Source organism: Alosa alosa, chromosome 18 (genome assembly GCF_017589495.1).
Source record: "Alosa alosa isolate M-15738 ecotype Scorff River chromosome 18, AALO_Geno_1.1, whole genome shotgun sequence".
Classification (NCBI taxonomy): Eukaryota; Metazoa; Chordata; class Actinopteri; order Clupeiformes; family Clupeidae; genus Alosa; species Alosa alosa.
The window spans coordinates 9301395-9325031 of NC_063206.1; the positions used below are offsets into that span (position 1 = coordinate 9301395).

The following is a 23637-nucleotide window of genomic DNA, read 5'->3' on the forward strand; positions in this document are numbered from 1 at the left end:
GGTAGAGAGCTTCAGTGGCAAATAATACACACATATATTATATTATATAATATGTAGGGTGTATGTCTATAGTATCTCTACCTTGCTCAGTAGTGCCTACAGTATAGAACATGGTGTTGAGCAACTCCTGCTTGACATCTTGCCTACCTTGCCTTCCTCTCTGCAAGCACAGGAAACATGATGTGGCAGGTCTTAGCTGCAGTTCAAGTGGAAAGAATATCTTACGGAAAGAATGTCAAAAGCATCTCCTGAAGGATGTGTGTGTGTGTGTGTGTGTGTGTGCTTTTTCAAACCCATCCTCTCAAGCAGTTGTTTTGTTTTGTGCCCCCCAACCACTCCAAGCTCTTGCCTGAGGCAGGGTCCCAAACAAGGCCAACTACTGAGAGAGAAAAGTCAGTCTTTAGACTGGTACAGTTGGAAAGGAGGTCAGGGGCACCAGTATAAGGCTTGGCATGTTAAAAGCTACTGGTGGCACATAGAGGGGAGTTTGAGGGAGATGGGCATGTATAAATATTCATGTCTGTGTTCTTGGACGGAGAGGGCAGTGGAGAGACTGTTTCCACAAACACAGCACTTCTTTTCGGCGTTCTATTGCCAGGGAAAATGTTTTGCACCGGGCCAACTCGTGACTTTTCAAAATGGATGACAGAAAGAGGATGAAATGGGGATTTTTTGAGTTCTACATGAGTAGGCTGGCAAGGTGTGTGACTCATACATGTGTACTTGCACAGCAAATTATTTGATATTTTGTATATATGTGTGTGTGTGTGTGTGTGTGTGTGTGCAAGGACACTTGTGCACATACGGGTACATTTTATGTGTCTGAGTGTGTTCTCATGTCTGTGTGTGTGTGTGTCTCTCCTGCAGAGATCTCGTTTCGTGTGTGGCAGTGCGGCGGGAGCCTTGAGATCATCCCCTGCAGTCGCGTCGGCCACGTCTTCCGCAAGCAGCATCCTTACACCTTTCCAGGTGGCAGCGGAACTGTGTTCGCCAGGTAACCCACTCTCTCTTTTCATCACCACGGCGACCAGAACTATGGCAACATCACCAGAGTAGAAGACTTAGGACCTGATAATGATCCACTGGAAATCTTCCCCAGTTCCCTCCTTGGAGCCCTTAAGACCACATCTGCACAAATCACAGCAGGGGGAAACAAGCAAGCAAATACACTCGAGTGTACGCCAGAGACAATTACCAGAATACAGATGGGCTTGGTTTTCTCAGCCCTCTCCTCTCACTTTCCCCAGAGCATTTGGTGAATAATGAGGTGTGTGTGTGTGTGTGTGTGTGTGTGTGTGTGTAAGTGGGAGCTGGTAGATGGGGACCTCTAGTGGTGAATGTGAAGAAGTGGCAGAACTGCAGGCCAAAATCAGAGACTTCTACTCTAACGAGGAGACGCAACACTCAAAAAATAGATGGATAGGCATGGGTTTAGTTCATAATGCCAATATGGCAGTTGTCTATACATATCCCGCCCCTTTCGCTTCCAAAAGTCGACATATGAATACATTGTGCCAATCGTGATGTGTTGTGAACACACGCTAGAGCGAGGTTGGTGTTGTGAAGCCTTGAGCATGCACAGTTCTGCTCAAAATAGATGCCCGATAAGTGCCCAAAATGTGTTGCAATATGGCCGCCGAGTGGAGGGACTTGCCTAAAAGGACTTTGACAAAATCCATGCAGAGATGGACACTGGTCTAAGAGAAAGAACTGATACTAAGAACTGAGTGGATGCATTGTTGCAGGACATTAACTGGTCCAGCCATATAGTTGCACATTCTAAATTTTACTATTTTATGATTGCTTGCAGTAATACATTCATGTCTGTGTAGTGATTTAAGCCCTTCCTAACACATTTGTTTTTGTGCAGGAACACAAGGCGAGCAGCTGAAGTGTGGATGGACGAATTTAAGAACTTTTACTACGCAGCTGTGCCTTCAGCCCGAAACGTGCCCTACGGCAAGTATGTATCCCCCACTTCATGTGTTCATGTCATCAAGATAAGTGAATTCTACTAAACAACATTCCAATAAACGCATACATGTGAAGGGGTGTGCATCAAGGCATCTGTATTGTTTGGACCTAAGCTTAACCGTCTTCCTTTTCTTGCCTGAAGCATTCAGAGTCGTTTGGAGATGAAGAAGAGGTTGGGCTGCCAGCCCTTCAAGTGGTACCTGGAGCACGTCTACCCAGAGCTACGGTATGGACGCGCCACGCCACGCCACGCCAGCCACTACCACAAGAGATTCAGCCACATTGCTGGCCAATAAATGATTTGACGTGGATGTGTTTATGGAAACATCTTGTCAGCCATGGATCATGTAGACAATGGCCAACATTCTCCTTCTCCCATGAGTCCTGTGTTTCTCTGCAGGCGTTAAGCCATATCCTCAAGCCATTAGGGTTGTTTTTCATCTGGCCAAGGACTGGACTGGCCAAAATAGCTGCTGCCCACTCCCTTTTTTAATTAAAATAAATATTTTGGTTTACAAAGTCCTCCTTTTATTCTTTGATCTATAAATATGTGTTCTGTCAAAATCTACATTCAGATGCACAAGACTTTTCCCGTTCGGAAATCGTGTGTTCTGATTCCAGGAAACTGGGAAGAGGCTAAAGTAGTCCATGCACTGTTTACCTTCTTTGTTTGTTTCTTAGTATTGTTGATGGGTCCCACCAATGGCATCAGTAAGAACACCCCCATGATTTACTCATTATCTTTACCTTCTCGCCTCCCCCCTCCGGCAGGGTTCCTGACCACCAGGACATCGCGTTCGGGGCCCTGCAGCAGGGCAGCAACTGCCTGGACACACTGGGCCACTTTGCCGACGGGGTGGTAGGCGTCTATGAGTGCCATAACGCCGGAGGCAATCAGGTACCTTTGCGAGCGCAGGTATAGACCCCTTTCTAACTTTGTCTTCTCCAGCTGAGGTGGAGGATGCACAGGGGTGATCTGCTGGGTGTGGTGGTCCGTCAAACGAAGGTGGTCTTGTACACAAGAGACACACACACACACACACACTGAGAGACACACTGACACACACACACACACACTGACACACACACACTCGTGGGTGTCACGTAAGGGCTGCTTTTTGCCACAATCAGGGAGAGCACTGCAGTGGTGGTTTTTTTTTCACTGTTTATATTCCATAATTGGTATATGCAGGTGTCAAGTTGCCATGTAATAGTCACTGATTCTCAGCCTGTGTTGATCTATTGAGCTCAAGCTAAGTGTAGGCTATGCTCGTAAGGCCATAATGCCCCTGGTAGGTTTCAGGTATTGTAAATAGGCAGGCTTTCCGAGAGATGCAGACAGTATCACTGGATGGGTCAGTGGATCGAAGTCCATCTTTGGATCTGTCCATACTGGGCACATGTCCACTATTTTTATACCCCACACCCCATGTACTGAGCCCCCCACACTTAGTGAGCTTTGGTGCAGATTCTTTGTGGGTAGATTTAAGCCACAGATTCTACAGATTCTTCGGTCTTTCACAACATTTTTGTTGCCACTAAGGTCCCCTCTGCATCTTTATAAATCTGAGCTCTTTATTGCTCCATAGTGCCACAGATCTGATTTCAAACCTTCTCCAGAGCATTCATTGCAGGACCTCTGTTTTGAGATCAAATCAAATGACTTGTCACGCTTCACATGTGCAGTAAGTTCTTCAAGAGGCAGCTCTAGGCTCTTTCCCTTTGATGGAGGCATTGTAGCTCTGACATGAGCTAACTGTGCCTGAAGGCTGTGAATGTTATTGAAAGAGCAAACAGTCAGTGTTGAATAGCTGAGCCTCATGAAGCGCTAATGGAAACGTAACAGGGAGAAATGCTGTAAAATATTATTATGAGCTACAGCTACAGCTTCCCTTTAATCCACTTATGTAGGGGCATCTGATTACCTTTTTCCTGTAATTATATTGCTTTCTGAATTGTTAAGTGTGTATGTATTCAGCTTATTTTTTCATGTGTGTGTGTGTGTGTGTGTGTGTGTGTGTGTTAATATGTGTTCTGTTTCTGTTGGAAGGGCATGTGTGTGTGTGTGTGTGTGTGTGTGTGTGTGTGTGTGTGTGTGTGTGTGTGTGTGTGTGTGTGTGTGTGTGTGTTAATATGTGTTCTGTTTCTGTTGGAAGGGCGTGTGTGTGGAGGCGTTCAATGATGTGACTTCTTCTGTTTGTGCCCTCATGTGGGCTTGTGTGGATCCGTGTGGGTGTTGGCTGAGTGTGTGTGTGCGCACGCTTCTGTTGGAACGCTCTCACCTCCTGGTTTGTGTCCTCTGCATCAGGAGTGGGCCTTAACCAAGGACAAGTCGGTGAAGCACATGGATCTGTGCCTGACGGTGGTGGACCGCACGGCAGGATCGCAAATCAAACTGCAGGGCTGCAGGGAAAACGACAGCCGGCAGGTGAGCGAGCCGAGCACAGATGCGATCGATCACAACAACCACCGCTCCCCTAGAGAACAAAAAGTAGAAGGCCTTTCAATTGTGCGTGTGAAATACTACCGTATTTTTCTGGACTATAAGTCGCACTGGAGTATAAGTCGCACCAGTCAAAAAGTGTGTCATGAAGATGAAAAAAAACCATATATATAAAAAAAAAGTGCGACTTATAGTCCGGAAAATACGGTAATGAGGCCACTGAGTGACCCTAGTTAGCGGGCAGCTCTGTGTCTGGGCCAGATGGGGTCCAGTTCCGGGCCACAGCCCCTGCAGCTCCTGCCAGGAATGATACATCAGTCCGTCCAGTAGTGACAAGCTGTTAAATGGTTGTTTCATTTTAAGTGACCCTCCATTGACCCCTGGTTAAAAGCCCCGACCACTGCTACCCGATTTTTTTTTTTCTTCAGACCAAATCTCATCATCATGGTCTGACCGAAAGGTTTTAATGTGAGAGCTTGATTTCTACAAGAAACTGGATTCCATTCCACACTCCTGTGTAAAACTATAAAACGGATAGGGATTCAAGATCCCCACTACACTGTGCTGGATCATTGCTTGACGCATACATACACACAGCCTAATAAAAATGCCATGAGCCCTGGGTATATCTTTAAACATGTTTGTGTTTTTGATTCTCTCTGTGTGTGTGTGTAGAAATGGGAGCAGATTGAGAGCAACGCCAAGCTGCGGCACGTAGGCAGTAACCTGTGCCTGGACAGCCGAGGGGCTCGCACGGGGGGGCTGACCGTGGAGGTGTGCAGCCCCTCGCTCACGCAACAGTGGAAGTTCACCCTTAATCTGCAGCCCTAGTCCCACCTCTCCACCTTTCACTCCTCTCATCCCTTCATCCTCCCTCCCTCCCTCCCTTCCTCCCTCTCTCCCTCCCTCTCAATCGTCCATCCACCCTGGTAGAGCCTTGTCAGGCTGCCTATTGGGCCACACCATCCAGGACACGGCACCAAGTTGTGGGACCTGAGCACCAGTCCTGGGCGACTATGGTGTGTGGGGTGTTGGAGCATATGAGAAACAGTGTGTGTGTTGAAGATTTCCCATCCAACTATATACCTCATTGTTTTCAACTTTGGTCCACCTTCTTGGAAAAGTGAATCTACATTTTTTTTTTTTCTTCTTTTCTTTGGTGTTTTTATTTCATTTAAGTTCCTTGTTCCTTCTTTCTGATGTCCTGAATCTTTCTGGATTTGTTTCTTTCTTTTTTCAAGTCAATATTTTTCTATCGCATTATTTTTCTCCATTGAATTTTCCACCACATTTCTGAGAGAAAACAATCTTTTTTATATTTTCTTTCCTTCCTTTTCAAATAACTAACATTGTCGAATGAAAAAAAAAAAAAAAACAAACAAACTTTGAACCGTCTCCATCGCGGCTCCCAGCTGGTGCTCCACCGCCGCCCCAGAGCTGACCACCGGTGGTCATTCACTCGGCACACTTGGGGTTTGTTCCTTTGACTGCTTCTTGGAGTGTTCCCGGCTGCCCAAAGGGGGAGAACTCTACAACTGAGTACAATTCTCCCTCTCAGACTTTGACGAAGGTTGAAGCATTTGGCCTGCTTTTTTGGGTTTTCTTTTCTTTTGGTTTTTGTTTTTTGGGTGGAGGGATCTAGTGATCATGAATTTCTGTGTTTAAAGCTGGGAGGTGGTGGGGGCTGGGGCTGGGGAAAAGACTAGCATTGTTTTCTACAATTTCTATCAAGGGTCTGGTATTGATGGACAGGAGAAAAGAAAAGGTGCAATGTGGACCACAACGAGAACGACGTACTCCATACTAGTCCCTGCTAATGGGATGGAGGATGGACCTTGAGGAGTGTCCAGAAAGTGGATTGGCTGCTGGCGTCTTGGGTGGTGTAGCACTGGCTGCTGCCCCTGTGTGTGTGGACACGTCATGTCCTCTTTGGTCCCCCTTGGGTCATTTCAAATTTACTCCAACATTGAAGACTAAGGAGGGGGAAAAGAGACATGGTGTATTTAGCCATTTCGTCTTTTTGTTTTGTCCCCCCACTTTGTGTATGCTTTGAAGGATCTAAGACAAAAAAAAAAAAAAAAAAAAAAGTAGTGTGTTGTCATCATTGTTCTCTCCATGGACACCTTTATAAGGAGATGCTCACTTTTTTATTTGTCTGTTTGCTTGTTACATCATGTAGAAGAATCAAGTGATTATATTATGAATCAGTAAATATGAACTGATGGTTCAGTATATTCTCTTATTCCTTTCTGACTGGTCTGGTGTAAGTCTTGTCAACTTGTTTTATTTTTCTACCCTGTACTCGGTCTTGTGTCCGTGTTTCACTCCATGAGCACATCTTGTCGGCCAGATGCCAAGACTGTTGGGCCTACAGTAGGCTTCTGTGCAGAGTACATTTCATCCTATTTCTCCCAATTCCAGAAGGCTCTAGTGGGTGACTTGTATGAGAGATTATTGTTATGTCTTGCAGTTGTATGACATAATCACTATCTTTCTTTTAGTTTGTTTTTGTTGAACAGTCTGAAACCAGAAGAGGTCTTGTGACCTGGTGATCGCATATAGCATCAATACTTGACTATCTTATTTGTCTCTTTTATTTGTTTGTTTGTTTGTCAACAACTTTTTCTGTGTGTGTTTTCCAATGACTTAAGGTAATTGCCTTTTAACAGATATCCATTATACTGTAAGCAGATACAGACTTGGCTGTGATTTGTTGAGGACGTTGTTGAGTTGTTTTATTTGTTCCCTAGTAACCGCTTTGCAAAGGAAAGCTGGGTCACCGCTAGTCTGTAGGGCACAGAAGGGAGAAAAGCAATAAGATTTCCTCGCTCTTGTTTGTGTTCATCTTTCTTTTTTTTTCTTTTTTATTCCATTCTCATTCTCCCACCCAGCCACCCACCAACAGTCTTGCTTCTAGCTCTGCGATGATTGCATAGTCTGACACTAATAGCTCGTAAAACATGCGGTACTTAACAGTGGATTTTGGTTTGCTTTCAATAGCCTGGCCAACATTCTGTTTAAATGTGTTTGAAGAAAGATGTGTAGAGGCAGTTATCCCTCCATAGTTGTGTTACTATGATAGATATATATATATATATTTTTTTTTTTTTGAGTCTGCGTTGGAATACGCCAACACCATTGTAATTAATTTATTCTAGGATAGCGAATACTATATGATGTGACCCTCACTTATGATTTGCTTTGGCTAGCCCCTGTATGACCGTAATGCTATGTATTCAGAAATATCTCTCTGATCACTCTGACACAATCCCCTCTTACTCGCTGTACGAGTCTGTTGTGAAAGACCTGAAATTCCTCTCTGTCCACACCTGTACCTTTTTTAATATTTCAAATGGCCTTTTGAACACGGACATGCTCAACATAAAAGGTTCTAAGTAATAGAACAAATGAATGAGTCTGTGGATATGTCGATGAAAAGGAAAACAAAAAGTGCTTTAAAATGTCCACTGCTATGCTGTAGCACTGCTAACTACAAGAGGAGTGGAGCGGGCTGGGCAACAACAAGAGAAAAACATGAACATATTTATTGACCTTTTCCCAGACGCCACCAGTAGGTCAGACAGAATAGTGTGTGTTTTTCACACTTTGTCTCCGTCAGCTTATTTTTGGACAAGATTTTTATAGGAGAATAAAGAAAAAACAATCAAGGTTTTGTTTCCCCTGCCAAGTGGAGCGGACGGTTAGCGGGGGGGGGGGGGGGAAGAACCCACATGACAACGGTGTCCTTTTTAATCTTAAATTGGATCTAATGTTTACATTTGCACAGTGTGCCAAAGTTATTTACTGTTAATTTACATTTGTCAATACATTTGTATTAAAGATTAGACCATGTGAAATCCATATGTAATGGGAGATGTTGAATCTTTGATGTAATACACAATATCATCATTTGAAAACATTGATTTTTTTTTTTTTTTTTTTTTTTTTTTTTTCCCCCTATGCTTTGATTATTTTCTCCAAATAGACCCGCAGTAGTATAAGGAAACTGTCGTATCCAATGGGAAAAGAAGACTGTGTGGAGGATCACCATTTGTAAATGTGTATATGTGTGTATATACAATCTGTATGTCCATGCATGTACAGTACATACACACACATAAACTTGCAGTCTATAGTGAATTGGTCTACTGTACAGAGCTTGTAACTGTTCATTGTTTTATAGATATGCCGAAAAAAATACTTTGAATGAGGAAAACAAGATAACTTAAATAAATGGGTTTATATAAATATTACAATATAATTCATCAGTTTGTGAATATTTCTTTGCTATTCTACACACACACACCAAAAAGGAAACCAAAACCCTCACACACAGGCCAGCTGTCCTATGTGGGACGTCATCTAGCCTACAGCTGTCCGTTTTTTTGAAGAATTTGCTTAAAAGTTGATTAAATACATAGTGTTACTTTAACTCCCTCTCTTACCCCTTTCAGACATATATTCAGACATATTGTGTGTTGATGTCCAGTCAGAATGCTTCTAAATTGTTAACACCGCTGGGTCTGTTTTGTGAGAATTAAGCTGTTTTTTTTAACTATATTCTACAGTTTCTGTGAAGAGGAGTTCCACCTAGGCTAGTCTCAGCAGAGGCTGCCTTGTGGTGAGATCCAGAGAGGCCCAGATCTCCGCATGCGGCGAGACTCATGTGCCTCTGAACACTCATTCATTTTACACCCCACTGTTGAGTCCGTCCAGACATGACGCTGTGCTTCTGAGACGATCGAAAAGCACTCCATGTTGTTTTGAATGAGCGCATGTCTCATCATCACAGGCAAGAACTGACGCACTGCCACACACACAGGCTCTGAACATCCAAACTTTCTTCTTTTTGGAAACAGACGAATGTTTACATTCACTCTTGCTATTTCTCCTGTCTGTGAATGTAGGCAGTATGGCCGTGTCTTCCACAGGCTTCACTATACTTCTCAAGCTTGTCTAATTGAGTTTCAGTGTGCCTCTGGTGTGGCAGTAGGCCTAGCTAGGCTCCTGCCAGATGTGTGGTCGTGTGTTTGCCTAAACCATGAGTCATATACCAGTGTAATAGTTGTGGGCCAGACTATTACCAGTTTGGATTTGTGCTGACTCCCATTTGAATGACCTATTTGATTGGGACTAAGGATGACCTTTGTGGCTGTGAGCCCAGCAAGGCTTCTGTTATGTGAAATTTTACAGACTGCCTGGTCAAAGATTTTATAGTTAACTTTATCAACCGTCTCTGGCCTGGTGGTTGGTAGTTGCTATGGTGAAAAGTGCACTAAAACACATTAAATGACTTGCCGTGTCCAAGTAAAGCACTTGTGACCTTACAAAGGAGTGGAGGGGAGGTTGGGGTAAATCAGAATGGGGCCAGAATTTGGTTACCCTCAAAGTTCCAGGAAGTCAAGAGGCAGGGGTCCCACAAAATGTGATTGAATTGTGTTGTACAATAGGTGGACCCCACCACCCACTTTTCAAATAATTGCACCATGTCAGCCAGAGACCTGTATCTGGTAGGAAACATCAAACATACAGGGCCTACATGAAACCATGCTGGCTTTTAAACTACAAAGGCAAAGAGAATAGACATACCCAGCCATCGTGCATAGTGAAAAGAAACTAATGCTATGGCAACACAAAGTTGCTCACAAAAAGCTGTTACTTTTTGCCCTTAGATGGTCTGAACTGCTCTGAACTGAAGTGAGCAACACCAGAGTCGTGTGCTCTACTTTAGGCCTTCACTGGGAAAAACATCTACAGGCCCTTTTGTTGTTTTCACTGCAGTGCTAACAGACTTGGGCTGTGCACTTTGCCCATGGTCTCCCACTGTGTTTGTGCTGGGGGGTGATGTAATGCCATTTTGGTGGTGGCGCTGCTGGACTGGTCTGACCATCTGTCACTTTTCGACACCAAGGAGCTGCAGTAGCTTGCTCTAGACACAGCCAGTCTGGGCCAAGGTCATGCTAGCAGTCTGACTGCTTTGGAGTTAACAAGGTTTGTCATGCAGTAATTGTACGATTAATGCAGAGGTCAGTTTTTATGGCTATTCATGGGAATCAAACATGGTTCATTGCTACGATCCAAACTGCGCTGAAAGCATTCATTGCAATGTGTTTGTGTTGTTGTTGTTACATTATATGGCTGTGTGCACACAACACTGCACAGAATCCTAACCTCTCCAGTGCTGTTCCCATCCCTAATGCTCTATGTATCCAGACTCTACTAAGTTGATGGATTATTTGATCTGTATCTCTACATTACCTATCCTTTAATTACCACTGTTTTCCAGATGAACATGAACAACCCTTTCAAATCTGCCTCAACACATTACGAAGATGAATCTAGTCATCCTAGCAGAAAGGCCTCATATTTTGCTTCTTTTTCTGAAACAAAACCAGCATTTGTGGTAATCGTTGATCATCGGTTCCACAGAATGAGTCATTTTGTGCTATTCTCATCATAGTCGCCACACATCAGAGCTGTATGTCCTTCCATCACTTGCAACCCTGAACAGGAAATGTGACTGACTGAACGGGAGATAAGCCTCACACACAGCACATAGTCTGCTGTACTGAGTTGGCACATTTAGAAAGGCATGTGTACTGTCTTCTATTGATTATGTGCATTCAAACATTTAAACAACAAGATTTTTTAAAAAGTCGATACATTTATTAGAAGTGTGCAAATCAGTGTAAACTCACATTAACATAAGGGTGGTGTTCAGGGTGTTAGAGGAGGCCATCGGACATCAGGGTGGTGTACTGTTCACACGAGCATCACAGACAGCAAACAACAAAGTTACACACAAGAGGACGAGTTAACACACACACATACACACACACACGCTCACTCTCACACACAGAACCCACACTCTCACCCAAATCGCTGCCCCCCTTTGAAATCAACCTCAACCAACATTGAAAACACACACAGGAATGATACAAAGCAGTTTCTACAGCCGACACGAGAACATCCACGACATCCTTACAGCGCACTGTCATTTAAAGTTAATAGATACAGTTTGAGTCACATTGAATTCTGGTTTGCTTGGTGATCAGATACCGTTTGAGTTTTGGTCCAGCCCTACATTCGAGACATTTCGCAAAACACAAGTGTGTTCTGCAGCGATCTGGCTCGCTCCCTCCCTCAAACACAATGGCAAACCTCTTTGCACCAAATTTGGTTACAGATGGAGCCTTTCCATAATGTGATTTCCTCCAGGACTCTAATGCTCGCCAGGAATACAAAAACAACAAGCAGCCACAGATGATTACCAGGAGCCCAATTCTCTATTGCTTTTCTAGTGCATCAATCTCTCAGCTGACCACAGGACACAATGTAGTGTATAAACAGCCACAGTCGTACCATTACTCACTCCTGACCCGTCCCCTAGATTAAAAGTCCCTCTGATCGGTCTGTGATTAAGTAGCACCTGTAAAGGCTTATATTCCGTCTGTTGACCTGACTGGTTTGTATAGTCTATGGAACTACAGAATAGCAGAGATGTAGCCCTGAGGTCAGCCAAGTTGGTTGGCTTCCAGTCACAGGAAGAGAGAGAAGAAACCATCTGCATGGGTTCTCTTCATGTGAAGACCCACCCATATCCACAGCTTGTAACATCTGCATAAGAAACACATCCAATAAACATTCATAACAACTAGAGGCAACCTCTAACTTACATCAAGCATCCCATCATTATTACACAAACTGTGAAGGTCATGTTGATGCTTGTGATGTGATTGCTGACTATTATTTATGAATGATTACACAGGTACTACAGAGGTCTTGACTACCCTCATTATTTCAGTCTATTTATCAGACACACACACATTTTCAAGACAAGAGAGTTCTTACAGTGCACATTCTGAATCTCAATAATAATAATAATAATAATAATAATAAAACAAAGGATGTTTAGAAACCATTACAGGCAAGACAATCTGTCCAATAATCTCCCATTTGCAGTACAGTTAAGAAATAGTGCCTGAAGTTACTGTTACATAGGCTTCCATGTGTAGTTATTTTGATAAATTGAATTACTATACAAAACAGGATATTGACTTATACTGTAAGTGGAAGTTTCATCCAGTTATTTACATAGACAGTGTTCACAAAAATAAACTACATCACCATTTCACAATAGAATAACTGTGATTAAGATTTGGGTTTTGTTTCTTTTTTAACATACACATATTTTTTAAATTCAGAAAATGATCTAGTAATTAGAGTGTTTACATACAGTACAGTTGCAGGCAACATTTTCAGAAATATCAAATCTGTAATCAACATAAGATAAAGCTACAAAATATGGCGTTTACATCCTCCAGTGTCAAAACGAAGCAAAAGTAAACGCATGATTCCCAAACAACACAGAAGATTGTGTGTTTTTGATGTAACAAAACTTCCCCAAGTGCAAAAAATGTTCCAAGATGTTGATGAAATGGTTGGGGAGTCAATGCCATCGATTGCATGCAGTCTAGGGGATGATCAGGAGGTTGTGGGCACTTGTATGAACTGATGACCTGCTAGAGACAGATTGTTTTCACTGGCTGTGTGCAGTAGCGATTACTGACTGGATGTGTGACAGATGTATGATGAGAACTATTAGGCAGTGAGAGCATCATTTGTTTCCATGCGCTCGGACCCATTCAAACCACTTCGCCTCACTTGCGATTCATGGGGGAAATTATGGCAACTTGACTTACACAAACGCACAAGAGCAGGAACACTTATGTCCCATTACGGACTAAAGGACCGATGAATCGATTCCTATACAGAGCTTCAGTCTGTAGGTGAATGAGAGACCATTGAGGGAGTTGATGAAATCCAACCTATCATTCCTTAAAAAACTTTTGTACAATAGAGTGTCATTCGCACAAGGACATGCAGCCCAGAATGCACAAGAACAAGATGTTCATTGCAGTGGCCACTGCAATCGACCTTACTTTTTCTAAAAGAAATATATCTACCACTACCCAGTATGTCTAATGCACACCATATATTTTACCTTTCTAGCTCTCTGCTTTCTACAGCCAGATACAAAAGAAACATAGTTTGTTTATTAAAGGATGCTGGAGTTTCTCATCAGAGCAAGGCACTGGGAGACCACACTGAACATGAGTGAGCTGAGTAAACTGACTTGGCCAGACATGTCTATGGAGGAGTAGTGACAGCATTTGACTTCTGGCTTTTTGTCTTGTGGTTGTTATGATCAAAGTACCACTACACTCTTGGAAATCTGCTAAAAACATCATCAGGACAGTGGGAAGACCGACTGCAATACTTCCCATCTAAGCAGGAGAGAAAAGAAATCAAATAATGTGTCTGACTACATCAATACCTTTTAAAAGTACATTAGCATGTATAGCAAGGTATTTCCTTAAGGTGTCTTTCCCTTATTGATTTACTCATTGACACTTAAAGCAGTATTGATATGGTATGACGGTATGGGAAAAAAAATCCATTTCCAATTTTGTGACATACAGTAAATGTCTACCAGTGGTTCTCTAGCTGTAATTGGTTTCAAGGGGTCTAATAACCAATGCTGTGCAACACAAATTCACATAGGAACATACACACATAGGCTCAATGGCAAAATACAGAAATGATTATACATTATAATGCTTAGCCTTTTTAACAGTATTCTCAGTATGCTAGACTAATGCTTGATAATTAATATCTACGACCATTTTTTTTACCTTTTAGAAATCTCACATCACCACAGAGAAGGTGAATATTCTCTACTCACTCTCCCCCTCATTCAGTTGCCATTCATTCTGAATCAATCTCCCCAGAGTAGGTACACAGTGTCTCCTCGCTCTCTTTCAAAAGCAGAGCCTGACTATACACAACATCAATAACCTTGAACTGGGTCTCAACCTCCCTCCTCTCTATCCATATTCTCTCGGAGATACACAAACAACAACGGATGGTTTACCCACTCCCATAATGACACAAGGTGAAGAAGACCTTAATCTATCTCGACAGCACTAATGCACTGAGTGACAACATGGCATGAATAATTCAGATGTGGCGTCTGTGTTATGTAATGGCCAGAGCTGCATGGGAGATGGGAGATTACCAGACACATTTAATGCCTCGTGGAGACTTTAAAGCTCATAAACGGAGTCATGCTTCCAAACTCAACAGCTTCCAAGTGCAAAAAGGAGAATGGCAAAAGTGCTGTTACTGAGCTGTCTGTCCAGCCTCACTCTGATCTAAAATAACTATTTCAATATATATTTCATTTTTATCATATATTATATCTACTATTTTCACAGTGGAAAAACATAAATGATTGGCAAAAAATATTAAAAATATTAGGCCGCATCAAAAGAAACAAAACGAGAACCTTTGGGAAGACTTTGGACGATCCAGTTAAAAGCATAGCTGTGGCACATAGTATCTTGCACTTATGTTGTGTGTACATAGCTTCCATTCTTTTGTATAGAGATTGTTTCCATGGTGATGGGCCATTCACTTGACTGATGTTGAAACATTGATGTAGAGTAGCCTACTGCAGTGATTCACTCATGACAGAGGGCACAGCAAAACGCATGTCACAAACATTAGAATAGACACTGTACTGTATATACTGACTACAGTAGATCTCTGGATGGGGCATGATCCAATATTATTCCAAGATCCTGAGTTCCTGGATCAGGCTGGACTTTTCATAGAGTAAGTTGAAGTCAGGAGCTGTTTCGAGACTTTAGTAGCCTACAGATGAGAGTATCTTTTAGTGACACTGGGGGGGATTATACAGTAAGTCCCTTTTAAGTGAGTTGACTGATGCATGGTTAGCTTTTGAACACTGGGACAAAATGTGAACAAAGAAAATAAATAACCTGTTCCAGGCATTTCTGTCAAGTGCCATGACAAAAATTGGCCATTTTACAGTGAGGCGCTTCCATGAATAAGCTAATGTAGCTCTCACTCACAACATCCTGTCTTGTTCCATTGGGTAAACCTTGGCCGTGGAAAGGTCAAAGGTCATGATTTTAATGGAGAATGGACATCAAACACCAGTGTTCATCTGATTCCAAGATTTAGTCATTGTCTCTCGTTCAGTGCATTCATTTGATACATCTAGTTACCGTATGATGAAATTGGTTAATAGCACATAGGAAAGGGAGGAAGATATGTCCAATTCAGTTCAAACATCTGTAAGCTTGAGGGAATTGTTGTTAGTCGGTTGGGAGTTCAGCCTTACAGATCACTTAATCTGGTTGAAGATAACCTTTGAAATTAAGATGATCCAGGGATGGCTCTGCGGTGAGGCAATGGCATTGATGGCATCAATGAATTGGATTTAGCTCATTCTCATCAGGCACTCAGTATTATGTATCACTGAGTGAGTGTTTTTTTCAGCAATCATTACCTGAAGATAAAGTAGTCTGCACTCATAAGTGTCCAGCATCAAGATTTAACCCCAGGTAGACATCTACCAATGAGAAAGAAGCAACACCCTGCGCTGTGGTGTCCTACACCCCCCCCCCCCACCCCCTGCCTGTAAAGAGACTAACCAGAGGCAGCTGTTCTAAGAGCACTGATTCTTCCCTTTCAATCTGCAAACGGCTCTTTGATTCCTAATCAGTACGTACAACATTATCTGTCCCTTCTGATTATGAGTACTAGATGAGCGGGAGGAGGGGGAGAGTGGTTCTCTACTGCAGGGGTCAGATTACTATTCACAGAGGGAGGGAAATCACTGATGGCTGTTCTCTTTTTTTTTTGTTGCCCACTTGTTCTCCTCTCCACAGCTACAGTGTGTGTGATTAACGAACACCACAGGACTCTTTTCGAGACGATCATTGCACGTTAACAAGGGCACATAGCACAGCACGTATGAAGGAGGGTTTTTTTTATCTTGAGCATGCAGTCTGGGACACTAAGGTTGTGGGGAGAGACGTGAGATGCAGTGCACTATGTACACTGGGGCCCTGCTGTCTGCCAGAGGGGTCTTGGTACAGAGCTTCCGTTCCTGTTCTGTGATCAGTCCGTCACCCGCCTACTCCATCCAGACTTGGCACGGCTTGGGTTAGACAACTGACGACAATCACAAGATGAATGCCTCCGTAGTGAGTATAGAGGCGCAAACATTTCGCTTTGACATAATAGAGTCTATGTGGGGTCAGATATCAGTGTATATGTGTGCTGTGGGTTTGTGTGTGACACAGTGTGTGTATATTATGTACGTATGTGTGTGTAGGTGTGGGTGTAGGGGAGAGATGGTGCAGTGGAGAGACTTCTACTGTGTGGGTGAACAGTCGTCCAAGTCCAGGAGTTCTCTGACCAGCCTCTCGCCGAACTGCGCCCGGCTGTAGCGCTTCACGTGGTACGCATCGGACATCTTGTACAGGATGTAGGCGTTGTTGATGGCAATGCTGATGGTTAGCCAGAACACCTGCTGCCAGGTCTTGTTAGGTTTGTGGAAGATAAAGTACCTACAGGAAAAAACACAGAGAAGGACAGAGAGAGAGAGAGAGAGAGAGAGAGAGAGCAGAAGCGATTCATTAGCAGAGAACACAAAAAAGTCTCTGTAACTTCTAACATCTCCTGTGAAGCCCCCTTTTTAGTTCTCAATCAGAGCCTCTGATTACAGTGCTTGAACTTCAGCATGAATGAGACTATAAATGGCTACCTAAATTAGCCTTCCTGTTTTTGTTGCTAAGTTCACGCTGAACTACAGTACTTACACAGGTAGTTAAACCACTGTCTGTATTAAAAAGCACTATTAATATGCAGTACTGATCTTAAAGCCAAAATATCTAGATCAATGCAATATTATGAAATATCAAATGATAAAAATTCACTTGAAAAAAATATACTTATATATTGCACTTAAAAAATGTATAAACACACACAGTAAGAATTTACACAGCAAAAGAATACATCAACCCTCTATCTGGCTCAACTCAAATAAGATCCCATGCAGTTACTCTTATTCACTTGGCATCTTGACACAGGCAAAGATTGAACACTTGTTACACCGGCATGCATTTCTTCGAGCAGAAATATGATTGTTTAATAACATTCTTTGTCCTTATCAGGAGGACCTCGATTCCATTATTATGCCAGAGCAGCCAGACCATTATGCACAGAGGTGCGCACACTGATGCACACGGCTGGGAGTGCAATCTGGAGGAGTCTATGAGGACCTGGAGCCCATGCTGAATAATACCATCTAATTACTGCAGAGATAAATTAGAGACAAAGAAAGGTTAGACAGGCGCTAAGTGATGTTCTCTCCGCTCCGTACAATGAGTTGCCACTGTGACTACCGAGTGCACATTTAGTCTTAATTAGTGCCTTGTCTCGTTATCTCTGCAACCAGTGCTAACACATGCCGTTTGTTCATACAAATAAAAACACTTGACTATATCTACCTTCATCACAATTGCACACTTCCTCCCACTGTTGCTGGCGATATTGTTCTAGAGCATACTGGCTGTAAATGTTAATGTAAATAGTACTTCAAGTGTTCTTGAGTACTCTGTATGTGCTCAACAAGGTGTTACTCACATGTTCTCCAAGTTTCCCTAAAGGAGAAAAACTCCCAAATGATTCCTGAATGTCAGTGGTGCATACTCACATGCAAACTTGGACAACAATTCAAACACAGTGACATTTACAGAAGTGCTCCGTCAAACTCCCTGTTTAATATGTGAGTAAATGTCAGCTGGATATTTGTGATCGCAGATATCTCTTGCTGCTTTGAGGTAACTTAGTTCTAAATACTGCTCTTTTGGATGATATCTTGCACATTTACAATAGCAACAAACAACTATCTGGACAAGGACACTCAAACCAAACTCACAGCATTCAGACCAACCCAGGAAGATATAGCATAGAAAAGACACCAGACCGCCGTGCATAAAGTGTGAGCGATTCTCTGAGCCTTAGAGAGGAAAGTCATGAGCAGCACACAGAGTTTGATTCCTCCCAAATCCCACTACTCCAGTGGAGTGAACCACACACACACTCACCCAGTCACCACTAACCACTTTGGGCCCATGGGGGGGGGGATCTGGTCAGGAGTCACTTCGTCAAATCAGATAGATAACACATGGAAACAATAGATTTGTGTGCTTTTTGCACAATCGATTTGGACGGCCCGCACAGAAGCATCATGCAGCACTAAGCACTAACATGCCCGACCTCATGCCACACACGCTGTGAATCTCATGCTCATAACTATGCCACCAATGTTAGTGTTGCACCACTGCAGCTGGCACCATGCCAAAGGGCAGCAGCAGGGCAAAGAGGGGTGGAGGTGGAGGTGGAGGTTCAGCACTCACTTGCTGTACTTGTCGTCGTATTTGCAGATGTAGCTCAGGTGCGCCGCAAAGGCCTCCACGGCGAGTGGACACGGGATCTCCCCACTTTTCCTCTTGATGATCACCCCTGGAAACAAGACAGGAAATGTCACACACGTGGTCGGGGTGGGGGACGCCCAGAGAGAACGCGGAGGGGATTTCCCCGTTGGCGGCATCACAGATATGGAATGATAGACCTATGTGAGGTTTGCAGAGCGTGCTCATATAAGAACTATAATATGTAGATGCACAGTATATGTAGATAACAATAGCAATACCTATGCATATATGGCTGGATTGTGTGTGAGAGAGGAGTGGCTGGATGGATGGATGGGAATGGTCAAATCAATTTCCCTAATTATTCTCATCTCACAGAGGTGCACACAAATAGCCTTATTTTACTACATCACCAGTGAGGCCATTATCCATTTGCCAGGCAAACTGTATTGCTCTGCATAATTCAGTCACACACACACACATTAAACCACAGATGAGCCAAGCTCAAATGAAACTGAACCAAGCATTGTAAGCTGATGTTGTAAAAGGTCAATGAACTAGGTGTTTACGAAAAATAAACAAATAAACAACCAAAGTGTGTGATCTGTTTAATGAATAGCCTTAATTGGCTGGGAATTGTTATGTTCCCTCAACATCATATTCCAGCCATTAGCAGCCTTTTTGATATCTTAGCAACACACCCAATCTCCATCTGTTGTCTGCATTAAAGGCATCTTGAGATAGTCTGTGGTAATTATGATGGAATACACTATGGTGCTGCTAATGAGTAACATAGCATGCAAATTGTGATGAGAGACTCAGAGTAACGTGAATGCATTTTTTGGACTCATAAATTGGTATCTTATAATGAGAGCCAGAAAATGAGACCTAAAAATAGACAGGCTGCAGAGCAAGCATAATAAGAAGACGACCAGAAGAATCTCCAGTAACATTTTGCCATATTCTCTCAGATTGTCCCTAGTCATCAGACATTTTAAGCCAGAAATGTTGTGTTGGTGACAAATTGGAGAGTCAAGGTAATACCTTATTCCTCAAGAGATTTTTTTTTAGGATTTGAGATTAAATTCCTGTTCTACTGTAATTTCTACTAAACAGTCAAACTTTATTCTGAGATGGATAAAGGCAGTGAATGCCTGTCTTCAAATAGCCTGTGGGACAAAGCACACAAGCATGTCTACTGACATGAATGATTTGTTATAATCTGGTCTGACATGACATTCAAGGATTTACAACAGAATTGTGGATATGAATAGTAACAGCTGTTCAAAATCAGTGTAAGGCCTGTCAAAAAGTGTACAGTGTTAAAATAATGTACATATATCTGAAGAATACTGAGAGGAAAGGAACGAGTAGTAGAGTAGAGAGTAGTATGGAGGAATGTAGCTATGTTCCTGATCTGGTTCACTGAGGTGATGTTGAAGCTCAACCCCTCTCTGCTCAACCTCGAGCCCCTCACCTCACCTTGTTTGGTGGGCGAGTATGCGTTGGTGAGGAACCTGAAGTTGCCCTTGTTGTACCAGCTGATGAGGGACATGTTGCCCTTCATCATGGTGCGGGACTGGCCTCGGGCCTGGGGGCCGTCCGTGTTGATCAGCATGGACTGGGGAAGCCCGGTGCAGTCGCTCTTCTTGGTGCTCAGCAGGCCGCAGCAGTAGATCTCTGCCCAGGGAGAACAGTGGACACACAGAACTCATTAAAGATGCTCTGTGTCTGTGTTTGTGTGCCTGAAACTTCACTAGCTGACAAGAGAGAATGCCCTCTGTTTCCTCTACTTTATTTGAACTTCACATCAACAAGCCTAGCAGCATCCACACAAGAGAGGGCTAATTAAACTTGTGTTTAATGTGATGGCAACACACTGTGAAATCACTGAATTCACAATACTCTCTCTCCAGAGTGAGTCCTTGTTTTTGGGGGGTACTCCATTTTGTTCTTGCCAGTCAGGTTGGTTGTTTACAGTCCTGTACAGCGTGTTCAAGCCCTGCAGACGTGACAGACTACAGAGAGAACAGGTGCGCAGACACAGGTGCCTGATTAAGATCTGATGATGAGGTTCGGCGCAGACGCGAGGACAACACAAAGACGGCCGGCACTTAGCCCCCTCTGGCTCTGCCAACTCATGCAGAGTGTGTCTCCATTTTCTGGGTCTTTGAAGATTTCCGATTGACGTGTTGTAACCATGGCTACAGGACTGCTGAACACTTAGAATTCTCTATTCTTACATCTGGCTTACAGCGATGACACGGTCAGAGAGTAGAACGGAAAAAAATGCTTACGGCAAACTGCTCAGTATATTAAAGTCTCAACCTGATATTCCCTTGCAGGAGGAAGCCATGGACAACAGAAACGAGTACGTACACATTCTCACATCATCACAGTAACAATTCAAGGTTGACTTTTTGCCCTTGGTTATCCTGTCTGAGGCTATTATCACATGTTAATTAAAAACTGCAGGGGGTGCATGAGACCACAGAGAAATAATAAATAATATAATGGACAGATAATGAAAGTAAGGATGAAAGACAGACAAACAGAAAGAAAGGAGAGAAGAAAAGGAAGAGAGAGAGAGAGAGAGAACGGCAGGAAAGGGACAAGACAGAAAGGGCAAAATCTCCACAGGACACTGGTGACAGATAACACAGATAGAAAGAAAGAAAGAAAGAAAGAAAGAAAGAAAGAAAGAAAGAAAGAAAGAAAGGAAGAAAGAAAGAATAAAAGGAATGGGGGAAGAGGACAAGAAAAGAGGAGGTGAAGAATCAGACATGTCCACACAGAGAGATCATACAGTAGCTGTGCAAGAGCCTACCCTGTTTCTCAAAGTCCTGGAAGAGGTTGAGACTGGTGATGCTGGGTCCGGTGAAGATGACGGAGTTGCGACCGGACAGGCTCTGGCACAGCTGCTTGGCCACCAGACTGTGGAGCTGAAGCTTGTTCTTCAGAGTGTCCAGCCCGTCCGGCCCAGGGCCCTCTTTCAAATGGACAGAAATCTGAAAGGAGAACCAGATTAGTCATCTTTTAATCACCAGACCGTTATGATCTTCACTATCCATCAAATATGACCATGTATGGGTTGTTTGTTTACTGTATGCCAACTCATATACTTTTTGACTGATTAGTTTTCCAACAACTAAGCTGGGTCCACTTCAAGTCTTGCTGTATTTAAAAACGTATTTAAGGCTTGCCTTCACTGGTGATCCCACTTGGAGCTGCCCAGCTAGGAGTGTAATCCCATGGCTCACGTGAACTTGTCAACCAATCAAGCTGCTTAATGCAGACATCAATTAATACTCTCCGTTTGGATGAAACATTAGGCAAAGCCATTACTTCTTGGCCTGCTCTCGTTTGACTCTTGCCATGTTACAGCATTCATTTTCTTTATTGGGCACCCACCATGAGCAGAGTGCAATTAGGCTAAGTGGCCAAACCCTTTTTATTGCCCCATCTGGGTCTGAATGAGATGAGGAAAAGGACTAGCGTCTATTTATTTTGTTACATTGCAGTCTGGATGCTCTGGCAAATTCAATCACCATTACTTGGCCTTTTTGGCGAAAAGATGGCCAGTGGTCTATAAAAGCCTTACAAAAAATAGAAAAATTCCGGAGCATGGATATCTTGTTTCTATTCATTAGAAAATGTTAATGAACAAGGAGAAATAAATCGGTTTCAAATCATATTTGGTCACACCCACACACTATACTTTGCTGGCTCTGCTGAAAAAAATGGCCTTATGGTCTAGCCACCTCATACACTGTATCGGAACTGTTTTTACACACAAACGTATACACACAGAAACTATAAAATACACTGCATACATACTACATCTATAAAACATTTCTTTAATCCTTGACGGACACTGAATAATCCAAACAAAAAAATGAAATATGAATGTGACCTTGAGTGCCGGCCGGCAGCCTGTGGTCTGCATTAGAGCAGGGGGAAACCCAGAGAGCCATAAGTCACCTGGCAGATGAAGCCCGTGGACGTGCACTGGCGCACCCACAGACTGAACTTCCGTTTCTTCCTCTTACGCAGCTCCCGCTCAGTGCAGGTGGTGATGAACACGGGGTCCTCATCAATCAGAGGCTCGTGGATTACCTGGAGGAGTGTGTGTGTGTGTGTGTGTGTGTGGGGGGGGGGAAGAGTGGAAGAAAGGGAAAAAGTAAAAAGGGAGAGAGAAAAAGACAGAGAGAGAGAGAGAGAGAGAGGATGAAAGATGGGGGGGTGAAGGACACATGAATTCATCATGCCACAAGGACAAGGCCCATTTCTTGACTATGTAATAGAGCAGTTTAGTGGAGCTCAGTTTACATTATCCACCGTCAAGAGACAGCACACTTATCCTGTGCAACTAAAGGCCAAGTTTTTCAAGCCTTAAATACATAATTGCTTTATTTATTTCATTTATTTAACGTTTTTTAACCAGGGACTACTCACTGAGAGTAAAAGCTTATTTTGCTGGTTTGCTGGGAAGGTTTAGGGGCCAATGTAGCACCTACATCAACTGCAGGTTAAAGCAGGTCAAAACACTGAAATCCTCCACAGACACATCTCAACCAAACAACTACTAATTCCTCAGTGGCCTCTCCTGTGCGGTGCAGTGTGGAGGGGAACTGGTCAGCTGAGCGAGGAGGAGGCTAAGCCAGTGTGAAAGTGGCCTGTTATCCAGCTGACAGGCAGGGGCTGCCAGAGCTGACAGCGACTGTGGTGAGTAATTGGCCCTTTGCCACCAACCAATGAGACCCATTCCTGCCTTTGGGGGCTGGCATGGGTGGCAGCTGTTGCCATGGTGATACTATGGTGCGTGTGTGTGTATTTGTGTGTGTGTGTGCGTGTGTATTTGTGTGTGTGTGTGTGTGTGTGTGTGTGTGTGTGTGTGTGTGTGTGCGT

The 23637-nt window shown here is 43.3% G+C and overlaps 2 protein-coding genes across 3 annotated transcripts in view; one reads left to right on the plus strand and one right to left on the minus strand.

The window, feature by feature from the left end:
- galnt2 (UDP-N-acetyl-alpha-D-galactosamine:polypeptide N-acetylgalactosaminyltransferase 2) overlaps window positions 1-6083 on the plus strand; it is an 85817-nt gene extending 79734 nt beyond the window's left edge. Inside the window, exons 11-16 of one of the 2 annotated variants that reach the window (XM_048269821.1) lie at window positions 868-994; window positions 1871-1963; window positions 2117-2200; window positions 2746-2890; window positions 4283-4402; window positions 5093-6083. In XM_048269821.1, the coding sequence (XP_048125778.1) occupies window positions 868-994; window positions 1871-1963; window positions 2117-2200; window positions 2746-2890; window positions 4283-4402; window positions 5093-5248 (725 nt within the window). In that variant the 3' untranslated portion in view covers window positions 5249-6083. The remainder of the gene's footprint in view (window positions 1-867; window positions 995-1870; window positions 1964-2116; window positions 2201-2745; window positions 2891-4282; window positions 4403-5092) is intronic. The other variant, XM_048269822.1, reaches the window with a different exon arrangement.
- Window positions 6084-15923: 9840 nt separating this feature from the next.
- pgbd5 (piggyBac transposable element derived 5) overlaps window positions 15924-23637 on the minus strand; it is a 20212-nt gene continuing 12498 nt past the window's right edge. Inside the window, exons 3-7 of the mRNA XM_048269449.1 lie at window positions 22711-22845; window positions 21557-21737; window positions 20212-20409; window positions 18715-18820; window positions 15924-16860 (exon numbers count right to left, since the gene is read on the minus strand). Coding sequence (XP_048125406.1) covers window positions 16665-16860; window positions 18715-18820; window positions 20212-20409; window positions 21557-21737; window positions 22711-22845 — 816 coding nt within the window. The 3' untranslated portion in view covers window positions 15924-16664. The remainder of the gene's footprint in view (window positions 16861-18714; window positions 18821-20211; window positions 20410-21556; window positions 21738-22710; window positions 22846-23637) is intronic.